This window comes from Nyctereutes procyonoides, unplaced genomic scaffold (assembly GCF_905146905.1).
Source record: "Nyctereutes procyonoides isolate TBG_1078 unplaced genomic scaffold, NYPRO_anot_genome, whole genome shotgun sequence".
In the NCBI taxonomy this organism is placed as follows: Eukaryota; Metazoa; Chordata; class Mammalia; order Carnivora; family Canidae; genus Nyctereutes; species Nyctereutes procyonoides.
In genome coordinates, this window is record NW_026575048.1 from 30,626,652 (window position 1) to 30,646,010 (window position 19,359).

General features: G+C 43.8%; 1 protein-coding gene across 1 annotated transcript in view; it reads left to right on the forward strand.

Moving 5' to 3' along the window:
* The first annotated feature begins 484 nt into the window (after nt 1-484).
* The window catches only part of GALM (galactose mutarotase), a 50,415-nt gene continuing 31,540 nt past the window's right edge, over nt 485-19,359 (forward strand). Inside the window, exons 1-3 of the mRNA XM_055327191.1 lie at nt 485-823; nt 8,919-9,073; nt 13,898-14,104. Coding sequence (XP_055183166.1) covers nt 634-823; nt 8,919-9,073; nt 13,898-14,104 — 552 coding nt within the window. The 5' untranslated portion in view covers nt 485-633. The remainder of the gene's footprint in view (nt 824-8,918; nt 9,074-13,897; nt 14,105-19,359) is intronic.

Sequence of the window (19,359 nt, forward strand, 5' to 3'; positions counted from 1 at the left end):
TCACTGTGTGGGACAAACAGAATGACTCTTCAGTGTTCAGAGTCGCCTGCACTTATTTGCCCTTTCTCTAAATCACCTCTGCACTTCTGTACTTCTTTCTCCTCGGGATCGAAGAGTTCATTTAAAACCAGAATCTCCTACCCCACCCCCACCCCCCACATTCGTCTGTGTCTAATTCTGCTCCCTGTGTTTTCCAGGATTTCATCTGAAAGTCTGCCACCAACGTTAATGAACAGCTAGCTCACTGGCACCTGTTTGAGAACCGCGTGCCAGGAACGGGGGTAGCATCCCGCAGATTCAGGGTTTGGGTTTGGCCTGTAGAAAGACTACAGGCCCCAAGATGCAATTTCACCTTTCAAAGACTACCACTCCCAACATGCAATGCAGCCAGGGTTAGCAAAGGAAAAGACCGTCTGGAAATTTTGCCTCCCTGTCACCCTCAGGCAAAGGAAAGATTCAGAAAGTCGCCAGGGGATATTTTTTGCAGGAATGGTCACTCCCTGAATCTAGGCAAGGAAGGGGAGGGGCCTGGGCCCTCTTCTCCCGCCTCTTCTCCTGTGAACTTCTCCCGCTCCTGCCTCGGCGGCTGGAGTTCCCAGGGCCGGGAGTCGCTGCACGCCCCTGGCTGTGCCCATGGTCTCGGTGACTAGAGCCGTGTTCGGGGACCTGCCCTCAGGGGCAGGGACAGTGGAGAAGTTCCACCTGCAGTCTGACCTGCTCAAAGTGGACATCATCTCCTGGGGCTGCACCATTACGGCCCTGGAGGTCAAAGACAGGCAGGGCAGGGCGTCAGATGTGGTGCTCGGCTTTGCAGAGCTGGAAGGTGGGTTGAACTCTGCCCTGGCTGCGGGCCCCCAGCCCTCCCGCACACGCCCCCTGGGTCGGGCTGCTGCCCGGGACCCAGGGGGAAGCCCCGAGCTTGTCGCCGAGCTTGTCGCCGTCAGGGGTGCCTGCAGCCCGCCGACTTTCTGTGTTTCCATCCATTGACCGGGAAAAGACGAATGAGTGGGAACAGCTATAGGACATGGCCTCTGGTTGTCTATTTAGGCTCTGCTTTAATTAATTGAGAATAGTTGAAGGTAAGATGAAACCCCAGTAACCCAGGAGCCATCTTTGAACCCGAGGGCAAAAAGAAGGAAAAGCTGGCTGAGAAGGGGGTGTGACTCCCAGTTCTTCCCTCAGGTTCTTTTTGTAGAAGGACAAATCAAGACCTGCCTCGTCTACTTCCCCCCTTTTTTTTTTTTTTTTAATTTTCTTTCCTCTTCTACTTCCTTTCTTCTTCATCGACTTCTCTTGGAGGCCTCCTTCTCTTGGTGTCTCAGAAATGCTCCAACATGGCTCAGTGGGTGCAGACAATTTAGCCACTTGGGCTGGAGTAATATAGTGCCCAGCATTGGCTGGCTGCTCATTGAAGAGTGGAAGACCCACTCATTGTCTAGCAATGAGGTCTCCCACTAGAATGAACCTCCACTTTATGGGAATCCATGGGCAATTGGGATGATGTATTCTTCTGTGCATTCAAAAACTGTTCATTCAGTTATCTCATTCAGACAAGGTCCTCAGTCACCTTCACAGAGCTTGCTCTTCAGCTGGGGAGATAGACATTAGCCAAATAATCGCATTCAGAAGTAATTGCAGTTGCAGTTTGATCTCAGCAAAGGAAAATGTACGCAGCGCTCTCGTGTCACTACCGTGTAGCTAGGCAGGAGATGAGGTCTGAAATAAAGTTGGTGAAGGGAATCTGCTTGAAGATAAAGGCCCTTTGCTCAGTGGAAGGGGCCGGGGCAAAAACTGCTAGAGGAGGTTTGAGGTTTTCCTCTAGGTGTGTCTTTCTATCTGTTTGGTTCTTTAGACATGTAACATGGCTTATGGTTAAAAGTCAACAGAAGACTCTGGGTCTTGGTTTTCTCTGGTGGGGGTTCAGATCTTCTGTCATCAGAGTCAGAAGGCAAGGGGGTTGACGAGTGACAAAAGACAATTCTTGGGAATCATTTTGCTGAGTCACCTGTTAGTAGCATAACTATTTTCTATGCTGACACAGAATCACAAAGAGATTACTTGGCTGGTGCAAAATTGCCCAGTGGGGTCGAAAAATTGGACATAGTGCCTAGAATTCCAGAGCCAGCAAAGCATTGGAGATGCTAAGCTGTCCGCATCTGCTTTTTTTTTTTTTTTTTTTTTTTTATCGCCTCTTCCATCTCTGCCTTATCACTGCTCAGGATATAAACGCCCTCCCTCTGCACCTCTACACACATACACATTCACCTACCCTCACTCCTTACCACTTTTAATTCCGATATAAGAGTCACACGGATCTTTTTTTTCTTTTTTTAAGATTTTATTTATTCATGAGAGACACAGAATGAGAGAGGCAGAGACACAGGCAGAGGGAAAAGCAGGCTCCATGCAAGGAGTCCAATGTGGGACCCGATCCCGGGATTCCAGGATCACGCCCTGAGTTGAAGGCAGGTGCTAAACCGCTGAGCCACCCAGGCGTCCCAAGAGTCACACGGATCTTAAAAGACAAGGCGTCTTTGTGGGCTTCTTATGAACCACGTGCCATGACATGACACCTGGGAAACAGCAGTGTCTTTGTAAGCATGGAAGTGTCGATGTTGTGAGGGGGCATCCATACAGTGGAGCCATCCCTGGGAGTCTGTGACTTCTGCAGGAGTCTAAGTGAAGAAAGTACTATCCCCACAGGTTCTTAAAAGGGAGAAAAAAAAATAGATCCCCCTCGGATTACAGTGATCTAGCTTGTGCTGTATTGCCCTCCACGTTAGTAACATGTCTTGAGAACGTTAAATAGCATTTTCTTATTAGGCTTCACAAAAAAGGTTGAATCAAAGTGTCTAAAATATTCTGGGTGGTGAGTCGAGATAGACATCCTCATTCCTGAAAGCTTGAATCAAAATGTCTAACATATTTTGGTTATTGGGTCAAGATAGACATCCTCATTCCTATGCTATAATTTAGATAATTGAATTATTTTTTAAGGCTTTTCAATTTTTTTAACTTTTTAAAAAGATTTTATTTATTCATTCATGAGAGACAGAGGCAGAGGGAGAAACAGGCTCGCTTCAGGGAGCCTGATGTGGGACTTGATCCTAGAACTCTGGTATCATGCCCTGAGCCAGAGGCAGACACTCAACCACTGAGCCACCCAGGCGTCCCTTTAAGGCTTTTTAAAAAATATATTTTATTTATTTATTTGACAGAGAGAGAGCTTGTGAACACAAACAGGGGGAGCCGCAGGCAGGGGGAGAGGGAGAAGCAGGCTCTCCCGCCGAGCAGGGAGCAGGGAGCCAGACACAGGACTTAGTCTCAGGACCCAGGGATCATGACCTGCGCCAAAGGCAGACACAACTGACAGAGCCACCCAGGCGCCCCTAGATAATTGAATTACTGATTTTAAAAGGAAAGCAAGCTATTTGCAGAAGAGGAGAGGTTGGAAAAAAGCCCTCACAATATCAAGTAATGCTTTCTAATATGTGTACCCATCTTCGTGGTTAATGCAAGTGGCCCTTTGTTCCCTTTTTACAGCCCTGTCTTTCAGTTTTTTTGTAGATTCTTTCAGTATTGCTGAAGATAAAAGAAGACTTCATATATGTCATAACAGGAAGCATACTTGTCTCGGTTAGAATAGTGTGAAATGGCGCTCTGCTACTATTTTGACGAACTTTTGTGTATTAAAACCCATGTTAAGAAACTGGCAAAAGTGGGGCACCTGCTTGGTTGGTGGAGCAAACTACTCTCCATCCCAGGGTTGTGAGTTTGAGCCCCACATGGGTGTAGAGATTACTTAAAAAATAAAATAAAATCTTAAAAAAGAGAGAGAAATTGCTAACAGTGATTGTTAGAAGGAGGCTTAATTTTCACTGTTGATTCATTTCGAATATCTGAATATGTAAGTATTATATAAACAAAACTGAGGTAAATCATTTAAAGCTCTAACACATAACAGAATATGACAATAGGGGGTTATCTTGACATTACTATTTCCCTGAAACGTTTTGAACCACAGGAAGGAGCTAAGCATGGGTAATTCCATGAGACAGGGTCCTTTTGTAACTGCCAGGTTCGATGTGAACTCTCTCCAGTTTCCCAGATAGATGATATAAACTGTTTGGATCATGGCCATGACCGGAGGTCAGAATGGTTCAATTTCTCCCTGGGAAAATTAGATCTTTCTTCTGTAGAATTCTAAAGAGGTAAACCATATGATCTTTTAGTTATAGCCTGGAAAAATTAGTAATGCCTCCTATGAATTTTTCTGCCATTTTTTTGTACTTAAAATATTTAAAGTGCTTTTCATCTTCGGGTCCCACCCACAGTCATTATGACTTCTTTCAAAACCTGTGATGAGACTATATGCCTATAAGCCACAGGTATAAAACAGCCTACCCACACAATCAGTGCCTGTTCTGCCCCCTTGCCTTCCCCCCCAGTTACCACCAAATACCCAGCTATTAATTGCCATGAGAGCCATTATGGAAAGGAAAAAGTAGAAAAAACAGACTTCATGCTTTTAGAAAACCACAGTTCATAGGGGGTGGAGGAAATGGGACGGGTTTAAAGGCTGTGGTGTGGTACTTCACATGCCCAAGAGTGCCCTTGTAGGAGCACTGGGGATTCCTGATTTAAATCTCCACTTTGTCCCTTAAAGCTGTGGGACCCAAGCAAGTTATTTCACCTCCCTAGACTTATTTCCTCACCTTAACTAATGGGTAATGATGAGGAAATGTGTTTCCGGTTGCAATAGTGTCTGTCCGTAGTGAGCCATCAATAATTTTTATCTCCTTTCCTTCCCCTGCCCCCAAATATCTTCCCCTCACACTACTTGAACCTTTTACATCTCTTGCTTAACACTGAAAAAAGGGCAGGAAGAGGGGTACCTGGGTGGTTCAGTGGTTGAGCGGCTGCCTTTGGCTCAGTCCTGATCCCAGGGTCCTGGGATTGAGTCCGCATCGGGCTCCCCACACAGAACCTGCTTCTCTCCCTCTGCCTATGTCTCTGCCTCTCGCTCTGTGTCTCATGAATAATAAATAAAATCTTTAAAAAGGGGGGAAGGGACGTGAAGATCCATGTGGACAACCAGCAGCCATTTGAAAATAGAGAAAATATTGGGGACAATTAAAGTGCTTGTCAATTAAAGTAGTGTTTGTTTCTCTCCCAAAGCCAAAGGAAAGTCATTCAGTTTGGAGCTTAGACTGGGATTGGAAGGCAATTTTATTTCGACTTCAGGGCACTTTGGCTGGTTTGGGCTGTATGAGGTGGACTGCCCAGCTGGGGTCTGTGGGATGCTAGAGGAGTGGAGAGATCCATTAATACATTCTGGCCAGTCCTTTGCCCAGGAAAAGGGACAGACTATTCCTTTGCTCTTTACCCGACATGGGCAATTGGCTTGATTAAATCATCATTTGTGGATTGACCTAGAAAACTTTGTCCTTTTTACATGGAAAACACTATTTTCTGCACTTCAAAACAAGCTGTTTAGTCATGTCCTGTTCAGAATTTGAGGATTGTCACTTTTTATAAATCTGATTTGATATAAAAGCTAAGTAAACATATGAAGATAGTATAAAATCCATTTGTTTTTTGGAGACAGTTGGCAGCATTGGTTTCTGAAATACAATTAGTTATGAGAAGAATGTGGATTTAAACAGTCTGGCTCCTGAGTACTTGTTCTTAAGCATCACATTATTTGAAAAGCACAAGGCTTTCTGGTGAATTGAACTTACAACCATCTCTTCTCCTAGGCCACACTGACCTCTCCACCAACTCCCACCTCCCTTCTGATAACTAGTTGTATTTGGGGGCAAATTACTTCACCTGTCTATCCTTAGTTTCCATATTTATAAAATGAGAGTAATAATTTTGTCTACCTCATAACTATCCAGAAGGCGAAATTAGTCAAATGTAGAGCACTTAGAAAGCAGCTGAGCCTTAGGAAGAACTCAGTGGCAGCTATTATGATAGTCCATGGGCAGGACTCTGAGGACCTGCAGGTTAGCAAGGGAGTGAATCAGGAAAGATCTGGCAAAGAATGATTGATGTTTTACTTATGCCCAAGGTTGAGTAATGGAAACCTATGACCTGTAACTGGCCCAATGGTCCAGGGTCTGTACCCTGAGAGCCCCTCCAGCCATGGTAAAAATAATTTATATGCTTGAATTGTATACTCTTCTGATCCACATAGATGGGATGGATATAGAATCTACCTCCAAACCTTAGTCTCTACCACTGCAATCATATGGTAGAGGTACTTAGAGAAGGAAAGATCTATGTAACATGCCCATGCACAAGTTATAAGTAAAAGGACTCAAGCACATTGCTTTTTATAGCCCCCTAAAAAGCCCAACAACAGTTTTGCTCATCAATATGCCATGTTGCCATCAAAAGGAATATGGTAGATGGATATGTAGTCACTTGGATAGATCTTAAGGCATTTGATAAATGGGAAGTTGCAAAATGATGTGCATAGTACAATTCTCTTTATATAAATATTGTATTTGGGTATTTGTATGTGCTTCTCTGTAGTTAATTAAACAAACAAACAAAAATGGAAGTGTATATGCCAAACTGTTAGCTGTGGTTGTCACTGGGAAAAAGAAGAGTTAAAGCATAAAAGAGGGACTTTCACATTTTACTCTTTTTTTTTAAGAGTTTTATTTTTATTTATTCATGAGAGACACACAGAGAGAGAGAGGCACAGACACCGGCAGAGAGAGAAGCAGGCTCCATACAGGGAGCCCGATGTGGGACTCGATCCTGGGACTCCGGGATCACACCCTGGGCTGAAGGCAGATGCTCAACCACTGAGCCAACCAGGCATCCCCACATTTTACTCTTTCTTTTAAAAAAAATTTATTTATTTATTTATTTATTTGAGATAAAGAGAGAGAGAGCCAGAGTGGGGAAGGAGGGGGTAGAGGGAGAGAAAGAATCTCAAGCAGACTCCTCTGTGAGCATGGAGCCTAATGTGGGGCTCTATCCCACAACCCCGAGATCATGACCTAAGCTGAAATCAAGAGTTGGATGCCTATCCAACTGAGGCACTCAGGTGCCTCTTTCACATTTTACTTTTTTTTAAGTTTGCCTGATTTAGTGAGTGAAAATACAGGTGTCCTATATTTTTATTTTTATCTTAAGTATGAATTTGAGATAAACAACAAATGAGGGTTTAAAAAAATTTTTTTTAAGTTTTTATTCATTAATTTATCTCTACACCCAACATGGGGCTTAAACTCACAGCCCCCAAGGTGAAGAGTCACAGGCTCTTCTGACTAAGCCAGCCAGGTGCCCCAGCAAATGGTTTTAAGTGTCAGCTATGTCTCATGTATAATAATAATGTGGGTGTACTTATACTAAAAAATTATTGTTTATCTGGTGTTCAGATTCAACCAGGTGCTGTATTTCCTCTGACAAACCCACTCTATATATTTGTTTAATGCTTTTTAAAGGATAGATTCATGGACACCTGGGTGGCTCAGCAGTTGAGCGTTTGCCTTTGGCTCAGGGCGTGATACTAGAGTCCTGGGATCGAGTCCCACATCAGGCTTCCCACAAGGAGCCTGCTTCTCCCTCTGCCTGTGTCTCTGCCTCTCTCTCTCTGTGTCTCTCATGAATAAATAAATAAAATAAAATCTTTTTTAAAAAATAAAGGATAGTTTCATGAAATGATTGTATAATTTATTTTTATTTTTCATTTTAAAACAAGATTTTGTTTATTTATTCATGAGAGACACATGGAGAGAGGGAGAGAGAGAAGCAGGCTCCCTATGGGGAGCCTGATGTGAGACTCAATCCCAGGACCCTGGGATCACACCCTGAGCCAAAGGCAGACGCTCAACCACTGAGCCACCCAGGTGCCCTTGTATTATTTTTTTTAAAATTAAGAAAGAAAGAAGAATTCTTGTCAAGACAATACAAAAACATAACCTAGGAGATTGGCCTAGAAACGAGCGGATTACAAAGCAGCATGTAAACTAAGACTCCATTTTTATAAAATGAAGAAAAGCACATGTCTGCATGTACTAAAAGACAGGAGCATATACATAAAAATATTAACAGTAGTTCTCTCTAGTGATGAGGTTAGGATGATTTAAGTTTCTTGGGGCACCTGGGTGGCTCAGTTGGTTGCACATTTGCCTTTTGGTTTGGCTTGGTCATGACCTCATGGGTTGTGAGATCGAGCCCCAAGTGGGCCTCTGTGCTTAGCACAAAGTCTGCTTAAGACCATCTCTCCCTCTGCCTTCCCCCCCTCAAATAAATAAATCTTAAAAAAAAATAAATGTCTTCTTTGTGCTTGATAAAGTTCTTTTAAATTGTTTATAAAGAACAGGCATTACTTTAGGAAAGAGAAAACATTGTGTGTAAAGAACACCATTTTTTCGGTGCTTCCCTGAGGACTTAAATATGTCCAAGTTGTTATTACTTTCAGCTTCTCTCAGGAGAAAGTGGTGTGCAGTACTGTGAGCCTGACCTTTGGTTTGAAGTTTTATTTTACTTTATTTTATTTAAAGGTTGTATTTATTTATTCATGAGAGAGGCAGAGACATAGGCAGAGTGAGAAGCATGCTCCCTGTGGGGACCCCCATGTGGGACTCGATCCCTAGACTCCAGGATCATGCCCTGAGCCAAAGGCAGATTCTCAACCACTGAGCCACGCAGATGGATGCCCCTGGTTTGAAGGCTTTTTTGTTTTTAGAGATTTTATTTATTTATTCATGAGAGACACAGAGAGGCAGAGACACAAGCAGAGGGAGAAGCAGGCTCCATGCAGGGAGCCTGACGCAGGACTCAATCCCAGATCTCCAGGATCATGCCCTGGGCGGAAGGCAGACGCTTAACCACTGAGCCACCCAGGCGTCCCCGGTTTGAAGTTTTAAAAAACACTTTTATCTCATGTCCTGCAGGCTACCTCCAAAAGCAGCCCTACTTTGGAGCAGTGGTTGGCAGGGTGGCGAACCGAATTGCCAAAGGGACATTCACATTGGACGGGAAGGAGTACAAGCTGGCCATTAACAATGGGCCCAACAGTCTGCATGGAGGAATCCGAGGGTTCGACAAGGTGAGTCAGGGGCCCTGGACAGAATCCTCACCTAGCATCCCTCACAGAGTACCTTCAAACACACTATCTATTTGCCAGGCTCACTCCCAGGCCCTATAGCAAATGCATGGTGAGGTGATACAGGAAGGAGGCTGCTCCAGTGGTTGGAGGGAGCAGATGCACTCCCTGGTCCGGGACTCATCCTTCTGTAGCTCCTCTGATGGTAACAGGCAGGGGAGCCATGAGTGAAAGGGCGATAGCCCTTGACTGGGGAAAGTTGGGGAATGACTTTCTCCTAGTGTCGGCATTAGGAAGTCCAGTGGACCTTAGGCACAACAGAAAACTGTACAAGGCATCTGCATGGATTCTCTCTTGTGCTTACTAGAGCCGTGTGTTATCACCAAATGAGGTATCTGAGGGTCTGAAAGGCCATGTACCTCCTAGGTTGGGCTGTCCGGCCTGCAGCCCTCATTTCTTTCTTTCTTTTTTTTTTTTTTTAAAGATTTTATTTATTTATTCATGAGACACACACACACACACACACAACACATAGAGAGAGAGAGAGAGAGAGGCAGAGACACAGGCAGAGGGAGAAGCAGGCTCCATGCAGGCAGCCTGACGTGGGACTCAATCCCGGGTCTCCAGGATCACGCCCTGGGCCGAAGGCAGGCGGCAAACCACTGAGCCACCCAGGGATTCCCCCCCGCCCCCATTTCTACACTATACCTGCTGGTGTCATCCATGGCTTCTGTAGGCGCCCCCGGTCCAACACACACCCCTGAAACTCATTAAGCCCCTCTCCATGTGGCAGTGTGTGCCACATCCAGGCCTAGCCTTCCACTGAAGTGCCTTATGCCTCAAAATTACCTCAGATTCTTCCCCAATGACCCCTTTCCACATTAAAACTCCCATTCCCCAAGTGAATTCCTGGAAAAACAAGCTTAGGACAGCAAATTGATCAGATAGCTTCTCCCTGAGGTAGAAATGCCTGGCCTGCTTCCTAACTGTGTGGGAGTCTGAGGGTTAACACCCAGCAACTCTCTTACTAGTCTAATTTCAGGGAAACAATTTTGGTAACTAACTCTCCTTTATTTTATTTTATTTTATTTTATTTTATTTTATTTTATTTTATTTTATTTTATTTTATTTATTTTATTTTATTTTATTTTAAAAATATTTTATTTATTTATTCATGAGAGAGAGAAAGAGAGAGGCAGAGACACAGGCAGAGGGAGAAGCAGGCTCCATGCAGGGAGCCTGACATGGGACTTGATCCTGGGTCTCCAGGATCAGGCCCTGGGACAAAGGCAGTTCTAAACCACTGAGCCACCTGGGCTGCCCACTAACTCTCCTTTAAATTATACCACCCAGTTTATTCCCTAAAGAAGAACCAGAAAATACCGCAACATGTATGGCAGCTAAAGATCACCATTTCTTCTTTTCTGCCTCTTACTGCCACCTGTCCCTTTGAAGGAAGTTGGTCACTCTGTCAGCAACTTCCTGTCTGTGGCCTAGAACCATACTGCCCCTCTGTTCCCCATTCCTCCATGATGGGACTCCTCATACCAGGAAGGCATGAAGGCAAGGGGTAGCCCCTGTCCTGGCAGTCCCAGGGCAGAGGGTCTCTGAAATATGGCAGGTGCATGGGCAAAACCCAACCAGAGGAGGTTAGGCCCAGCTGTGTTCTGACAGGGATCTTCAGACAAGCCTCAGAACAACACCTGTTCTGGCTTGTTCCTCTTCCCTCTATTCCACTATAGTATTTTCTGTGATATTGCTTCACATGTGTCCCCGGTAAAAACACAGCAAGATAGTATACACATCCTTCAGGGCACCGTGCCTACTGATTCCCTTCTATGAACCAGGGAGCACAATATGGTGGGGATTTCTGAGACTCCAGTATAGTGAAGGAGCCAGACCCTTAGATAAATAGCTGCTATAGGCAACAAGCCCCATAATATGGATGTCAGTAGTGTGTTTTAAAAACTGGACAAATTCATGGCAACTGGGGAGGTAGGATTTGAAGAAAATCCTTTGAAGAAAAAATAGCATTTCATTTAGGAAGTAGGTACTGGAAAAAATGGCTGTGCAGAAGCCCAGAGAGGGTGGGGAAAGACTTGGAATTTATCCTGAAGATATTGAAAGCTTTGAACTGTAAACTTTTGTACAGAAACATGAGCAGTATCAGGTGAACTTTGTTTCAAGTTGTATTTCATCTCAACAGTTACTGAATAATAGCTGCTTTGTAGATATGTCTTTTTCTATTTATAGCAACACATTTTTTTTAAAAGATGAAATTTGAATAACCTAACAGGGTTAGAAATGGTACATAAGTAAGCCTAGAGATGCAAATGTGAAAATTTTCAGGAAATTTTGAAACTGTAGGGTCAGGGATATTCTCGCATGAATAGGAATGATTTTCCACATAATTATACTTATCTGATAATGACGGTTTACACAAAAAACTTTCCACTGTGTTCTTTCTCTGAAGGACAAAAACTAGGTAGCAAGTTAAGAACATTTTATTTCAAGTACTTTATTCTTAAAATTTTCCATTTGGGGGATATTTTTCTTTTTTTAATCATGCATATAACTGGCTTTGTATTTTAAGTATCTTGAAAGTTCAACATTTCTAGGAGATAACTAGGATGTAAAATTAATTTTTTACTAAGGTCAGTGAATTTGTTTCAGATACCAGCTGCTCTCACCATAGGTAAAGGCAGAGGCCTCCGCTCCTGCTGGGCTTCCCTTCCTGGTAAATGTGGTATCTCTCAACATCAGTGAGAGAGATCCAGGCCACACTAGAAGCAGGTGGGCAGAACCTGGGGGCTCAAAAACCATTCTTATAGCCCACAGCAATTATTATCTTTCAAGTCTATTTGGAATGACAGTGTTCGGCCTCAACTCTTCCGTTGAAAAAAGGAGATTCAAACAAAACATTCACTGAAATGAAGATGTGAAATGGTGTAGACTACCTGCATGAGTTTGAAACCTAGTTCTGTCCCTAATGACATGTGTGACTTTAAAAAAATATTTTATTTATTTATTCATGAGAGACACACACAGAGAGAGAGGTAGAGACATAGGCAGAAGGAGAAGCTGGCTCTCAATGGGGAGCCTGATGCTGGACTCAGTCCCAGGACCCCAGGATCACGACCTGAGCCGGAAGCAGACACTCAACCACTGAGCCACCCAGGTGCCCCCATGTATGACTTTAAACAAGATTTCCTCCCCTTTAAACAATAGGCATGGGGCACCTGGGTAGCACAATGGGTTAAGCATCTGACTCTTGGTTTCAGCTCAGGTCATGATATCAGAGCTGTGAGATCAAGCCCCTTGTCCAGCTCCATGCTCAGGTCAGAGTCTGCTTAAGACTCTCTCCCTCAAAAAACAAACAAACAAACAAACACTGTCTCTCTCTCCCTCTTCCTCTGCCCCTCCCCCATTGCATGCACACTCACTCTCTCTGTAAAATAAATAAATAAATATTTTTTTAAAAAAGAGTTTTAAACAATGAGCATGAAGTATGGAAAGGTTCTACTCAACTACCCTGGAATATGGGAGGTGGAAGTGGACAAAGTAACACCACTGAATTCAGTTTGCTCATCTGTAAAATGGGGTCATAGTATTAGTTGGAGCCATTTGAAATTGCCAGTGTTCAATTCTTTTGACCTACAAAGACAATCATTTTGTTTGGTTCAACCAAATCCTTACCTTATAAAATGATTTATGTAAAGCACCAGGTCAGTGACTGGTGAGCACCGAACAAATAGAGGTCTCATGTCAGCAAAGACCTCTTGATTAGTGAACCCCAGGGCTCCCCAAAGGGATCGGGCTTTCCAAGCAGTATATTCTCTGAAAGCATAGAATAAGGAAACAAGCTCAGGATAAGACCACTGTCTTCCCAGCTGGAAGAAGCTAGGAAAAGTAGTATATTCTTTCTGAGCCCAGCTCTCTCAGCTCTCTCATCGTTAAAGAGGATAATGGTGCCTACAATGAGGCAGCTTGGAGACAGATAAGACAGTGTCTGTGCAGTTCCTAACATAGTGTCTTGGCTCATCATGGGCACCCAGTAAATCCTCCCCTGTATGGGTAATCTTGAGGCCTCTAGGGCAAAGGTGAGAGGAACCGCTGTGCAAATCCAAGTTTCCTATTTCCAAAAGCAAAAAAACTCCTGGAACCTTCTTTTTCTTGCCACCCTTAGAATCATATTTTCTAGAATGAGAAGAAAACTTCAAGATCATTTTTTCAACCCCTTTGTGGCAGGGACTCATGCCCACCCGACATCACACACTGAGCTAAGAACAAACCTGGCACCCAAATCAGGACTCCTGACTTGTGGGCAGAACTCTTCCTAACAGAACAAGTGCCTTCTTATTTGTTTGGAACTCTGCCCAGGGAATACAGAAACTCTTGAGGCGTTTTTTAAAATAAATATTCATAAATAGTATTTTCCTGGAAAAGAGGGGCTGATTTATTAAGGTCATCTTTTAATACCATTGGCAGATATTGCTTATGACATTTATCAGAATGAGATACCAAGATTAAAAAAAAAACTTTTAAAGAAGGGGAGGAAGAAAATATTGTAAACACATACATCTAAGTTTAGGGAGAAAGAATATAGGGAATATGAATACGTAAAGAGAAAGAAAAAAATTTTCCTCTCGAAGTCTACTTTTTTGTATAAACAAAATTTTAGAACAACTAATATCTAAGCAATTATTTAAACATCATAAAGATCATACTACCATTTCTCTTCCTAGAATTAGCTAGCTTTAATATTGAAATGTGGCATTTAGCTCAAGATTGCAATGACTGAAAAGCTTTGAAAACACTTTTTTCTAGGTCCTCTGGACCCCTGAAGTGCTGTCAAATGGCGTCCAGTTCTCAAGGGTCAGTCCAGATGGTGAGGAAGGTTACCCTGGAGAGTTGAAAGTCTGGGTGACATACACACTGGATGGTGGGGAGCTTAAGATCAACTACCGAGCACAGGCCAGTCAGACCACACCAGTCAATCTGACCAACCATTCTTATTTCAACCTGGCAGGCCAGGTAAGTGAACTTGCCTCTGCTCTCCTGCTGTGTGCTTTGTGGAATGGCCTAGGGAGTGGCTGGAGAGAACAACCCAGGATAGAATTACTCTTGCAATGGGGTCAGCCCTGGCAATGAGGAAAAATGTCTAGCAAGGCAGCTGACTCATAGTAGGTGCTCAATAAATGGAAGTTATAGAGAAAGATAGAAAGAGTACATTTATTACCCAGAGAATGATCTCTTTCCTACATGTTCAGACAAATAACTAGCTAATTCAAGAATTCCCTCTCATCTAACTGTACCATGAGCTTACATATGTTTCCTCATTCCACTCCTACCCCTAAAAAATTCCAGTGAAGGCAGTTTCCACCCTTGGGACTTTAAAAATGGGCTTGGCTCTGTCCCTTTCGACATGCTGCTAACATTTGTGTGCCTCCACTGTGCCGCCACCCTAAGAGTGGTGGAGAGACACTCCCCACCCCTCAGGTAAACCCCTCTACATTACCCTATTCCCTCCTAATGGTAATATTTCGGCTTGTTGAAGAGGCTGTTACATGAGGCAGAGTAGAAAGTTTAGCTAAACTCTGTAGACTTCCTCTTCATCATCATTGTCTACTATACTTGAATCGCTTTGGCATGATTTCCTACCACAAGATGATGTTCACAGCCAGCTAGTAATATCTTGCATTTTTACACTCTTTTAGGAGTCTGCTGATGATGTGCTGCTTTTTTTTTCTAGGATCTTTCCAAGTAGCACGAATTAATTGGTTCTTATATAATTTCCAAAGTTCTCCCTTTAAAAATAAGATGATTCTAAACTTGTCTATTGCTTATCCTCAGAAACTTCCACCATCCTCCTTAAGATCTTAAAGACAAAGCAAAAATCAAAACCAAAACAAATATGCCCAGCCATAAGAGGCTCTGCAATAATGTGCATAAAGACCCTACTTTTTATAGTAAGTTCAGAAAGAAACTTGAAGAAATAGAACAAAATATTAGTGGTTTTTTTTTTTTATAGGTAGTAGATCATGGTGATTTTTCACTATTTTCTTCATTTTTGTATACTTAGGACATCCTGTTTTATAATTGGGGGCAGGGGTAGGTGCTCTAAAGAAATAGATTCAGAAATGGAAATTACACTAAGTATTACATCTGCTGATACATTCCAATCAAGGAGACAAAATGAGAATGCAGTTCACTAAAGCTCTTTCCATTTACTTGGCAAGAGGACCCTCACAGATCACAGACCCCACCCACAAGGGTGATCAAGGTTAACTGCCTTCTGTGTACTCTTAGTGAGTGCAACTCAAATCCGCAGCCACTAGCTTCAGGGTTGAGGATGGCAGGGGGTCATTAGCCCTTTGGGGCATTTTGATAAGAGTGGATGGTCATTCACCGGGCCTCGGGTCTAGGGGCCTCTGCATCTTTGGAACATCTCTTGCTCTACCCAGGAAAGTGTGATTATGTGTCTTAAACCCTCCCCAGGGAAATAGCTCAGAACTTGATCATTTAAAGTAGTTGACTTCATCTTATATATTTCTTGTTTCTTCTTTATTGGTTTTTAAATTTAATAAGCAATATGTTTGTTCTACCTGGGGCCGAATTTTGACTCATCACTTCTGAGTGTCAGTGGCCTGGGGGGAAGAGAGAACTGTGTTTTTCAAAGAATGAAAAAGGTTTATAGGTTACAGGTTGTTTGGGCTTTGTTGTTGTTGATGATGTTTCTTCCTTATCTCACCCCAAACTGGACAAACATTCTAAGAGGTAGGAAAGTGGCCTGGGGGAATTGGAGATGAAAAGCCATAGTGGGGTTCCAGCATGACTAGGGGATGGGGTATGTCAGCAAGGACCCTGGTTCTTCCATCTTTCTATTCTGCTTCTTCAGTATTTTGGCTTCTGTGTTTGGGCTCAACTTCTCCTGTTCACAAGATAGTTGGCACAGCTCCAGGAATCACTTCTTCATATAGTCACATCCAGAGGCAAGTGAAAAAGGGACCTATTCCTATTCCTCCAATGTTCCATTTTGAAGATTAAACAGAAGTCTTCCCAGAAGCTTCCCAGCAGACTTTGCCTCACATTTCATGGGCCAGAAGTGTGTCCCTGCCCTGCCTAACCCAATACTAGCAAGGGATTTGGACCACCATGATGGGCTTAGGCCAATCAAAATTCACCCGGTGGGATTAGGGGGGCCATCCTTTCCCTGAGTATGTGGCCTACCATAGAATGAACCAACAAGTCACCATTCTGCCAGGGAAAAGGGAGGGTGCCAGTAAAGGAGCTGCTGTGGCTTTTGGGTAGTATTGTAGTGTTGGTGATAGCCTGCTAGAGGTGATGAAAGCTGAAGTAAGGCAGTGGTAGTAGCAATGCACGGAAAGGTCTATAAAGCCCCATGCAGGCCACAGTGAGCTCTGTAAATGGTTAATGTCCTGAACTAGTAGCAGCTGAGCAAAGCTAAGCAAAGCAAACACTGAACCCAGAGGTGGGCCTCGAGATCTGTTGGTGGATCCGCATTCTTTTGCCAGGTTTTCATCAGCCTAGAAAGGAAATGAATCCAGCAGGAATATTCCACCAGAATGGATCATCGCATTATTCCAGGTCAGAAGAGTTATAAAATGAAGCATGCTTTCCTTTAATAAAGGAATGTAGGTGTCGCTTGGTGACCCAGTGCCCATTAAGAGAGTGGCTCTCTAATAAATGTTCCTTTCCTTCCCCCCCAGCTTCTTCCTAACCTCTCAGACTTGTCAATTTATTTGGTGAATCATTTTCTTCCTGCCCTAGAGCTACAAAGCAAATAGAAGAAGGAAATTCCTAAGTAGCTTTATTCATAATAGTAAAAAACTGGAAACAAGCAAAAGTCTGTCAACAAGGGAATGGACAGATTGTGATACATTCATGCAATGGAATACTACTCAGCCTTCGACTGAGCACTGAGCAGATAGAGCCAAGGAGGGGCACCTGGGTGGCTCAGTTGGTTACGTAGCTACCTTTGGCTTAGGTCATGATTCCAGGATCCTGGAATTGAGCCCCACATTAAGCTCCCTGCTCGATGGGGAGCCTGCTTCTGTCTCTCCTGCTCCCTCTGCTATGCTCTCTCTCTCTCTCTGTCAAATAAAAAAATAATAATAAAATCTTAAAAAAGAGAGAGAAAGAGAGCCAAGGAAATAGCTCCCAGTTCTCTTCCCTCATCTCTGCTCCCCTCAGAAGCAGAGGCCTCTTCAGTGCTGGCAGTACCCCTGAAGCATGAGGAGATGGGAGTAGGGAGAGCCAGGCAGGAGAGACCACTCTAGCCTAGAGCTTCTCTAGGAGATGCAGTAGACCCCTTCCATTTTGGACCAACCTTCTCACGTCAGAATAGGGGCTAAACGAGTGGCTAAGCATAGAAACTGTGGGCAGAAGAGAGGCCTCTGCCCTGGTCTTGTCTCCCGTCCACTCCTATCCCTGCCCATATGTACCCATGGGGAGGACACAAGACCATGGCTGTTCTTCAGAAACAGAGCCTTCCCGGAGTGTCATTAAAGCAGTTTCTGGCATGTTTACACATAGATTCTCAAGGTCTCTAAAATGCTGGCATTTGTCCTCAGGACAACTCCATTTGATTATGTGGGCCTAAGTTTTTCTGACTAGAGAATCTATTTCGGTTAACCTGCAGGGTTCCGCCTCCTTCTGCTTGCTTCTGGAGAACCCAGCCTAGCTTTCAGTTTAGCTTAGCTCAGTCTCTCAACCCGAGCATACTAACACGTTGGGTCAGGCAATTTCTTTGCTGCAGGGGTGCGTCTAATAGGGTGTTTGGCAGAATTGCTGGCCTCTTCCCACTAGATGCCAGTATCATTACCACCCCCAGTCATGACAGTCAAAAATGTCTCCAGAACATTGTCAAATTTTGTCCTCTGGCAAAATCATCCCTAGTGGAGACACACTAGTTTAGCTTATTTTTGAGCATTCACTAAGCAAAAGCCCTCTCCTGGTTGCCCTTACACATCTTTTGCTGTGAAGCTTGAAAATATACTATTAAAATATAATCCTTTTTATCAGAAATCTGTATGTGTCTTTTCCAATTTGCAAGTAGCACAACACAGCTTTACTAAACTGTTCTTCACAAGAACCCTGGAGAAGATGGGAGCATCACTGGCCCAGTTTTACCCTGAAGGACAAGAGAGTCAAGGTTAAGTGATTACCCTGGGGCCACTCCATGATAACCAGAACTAGACCCCAGGCCTTCTGATTACTGACTGGTCTTTGACTCCCCCTGGGAAGACAGGCTGCATGGTTAATGGAAGTAACTCCAGTTCTGACTCCCCGGCTTTTGTCAGTTGGTACAGGGTGGGTCCTCTGGATGGGAGTTGAGCCAGAGAAAGGAGAGAGATACCCCTACCTCCAAGCCTGCTGGTGATAGTTGGCCATCCAGCACTTGTGTGTTTCAGGTCAACAGCTCTTGTTCTTCTGTTTGCGTAGCATGTGAGGAGAGCGTGAGAAACCCCTCTGCTAATAAGTCAAAGTCCAAAAGCCTTTCAAAACACTGATGTCTCTGACTTTTCACACTAATAATTCTATTTAGAAAAGAAAATACATGCTGGGCTCACACTGGAAAACTTTTTTTTTTAAAGGATTTTATTTATTTGACACAGAGCACAAACAGGGAGAGCAGCAGGCAGAAGGGAGAGGAAGAAGCAGACTCCCCACTGAGCAGGAAGCCAGAACTGGGGCTCAATCCCAGGACCCTGAGATCACATCCCAAGCCAAGGCAGATCCTTAACTCCTGAGCCACTCAGCCACCCCATGGAAAATTTCTTTCAAATGTACAGTTGCTATGTTGAGGACCTAACTACCTACATTTAAATGAACATATTAATCATTGCCGTAGGTCAAATGGGATTTCTTTCTTCTTTTTTTTTTTTTTATTTTTTTTTATGAGAGAGAGAGAGTATGAGCTGGGAGAGGGGCAGAGGAAAAGGGAGAAGCAGACTCCCTGCTAAGCAGGGAGCCTGACATGGGGCTCAATCTCAGGACCCTGGGATCATGACCCGAGCCATAGGCAGACACTTAATCAACTAAGCCACCCAGGTGTCCTGAAATGGGATTTTCAATGCCTAAAAATATTTCTGCAAGAGAAGTTAAAAAGCAAAAGTACATGGGGCACCTGAGTGGCTCAGTCGGTTAAATGATTGACTCTTGATTGTGGCTCAGGTCATGATCTCAGGGTTATGGGATTGAGCCCTACATGGGGCTCTCCACTGAGTGCTGAACATGGAGCCTGCTTGGGATTCTCTTTCCCTCTT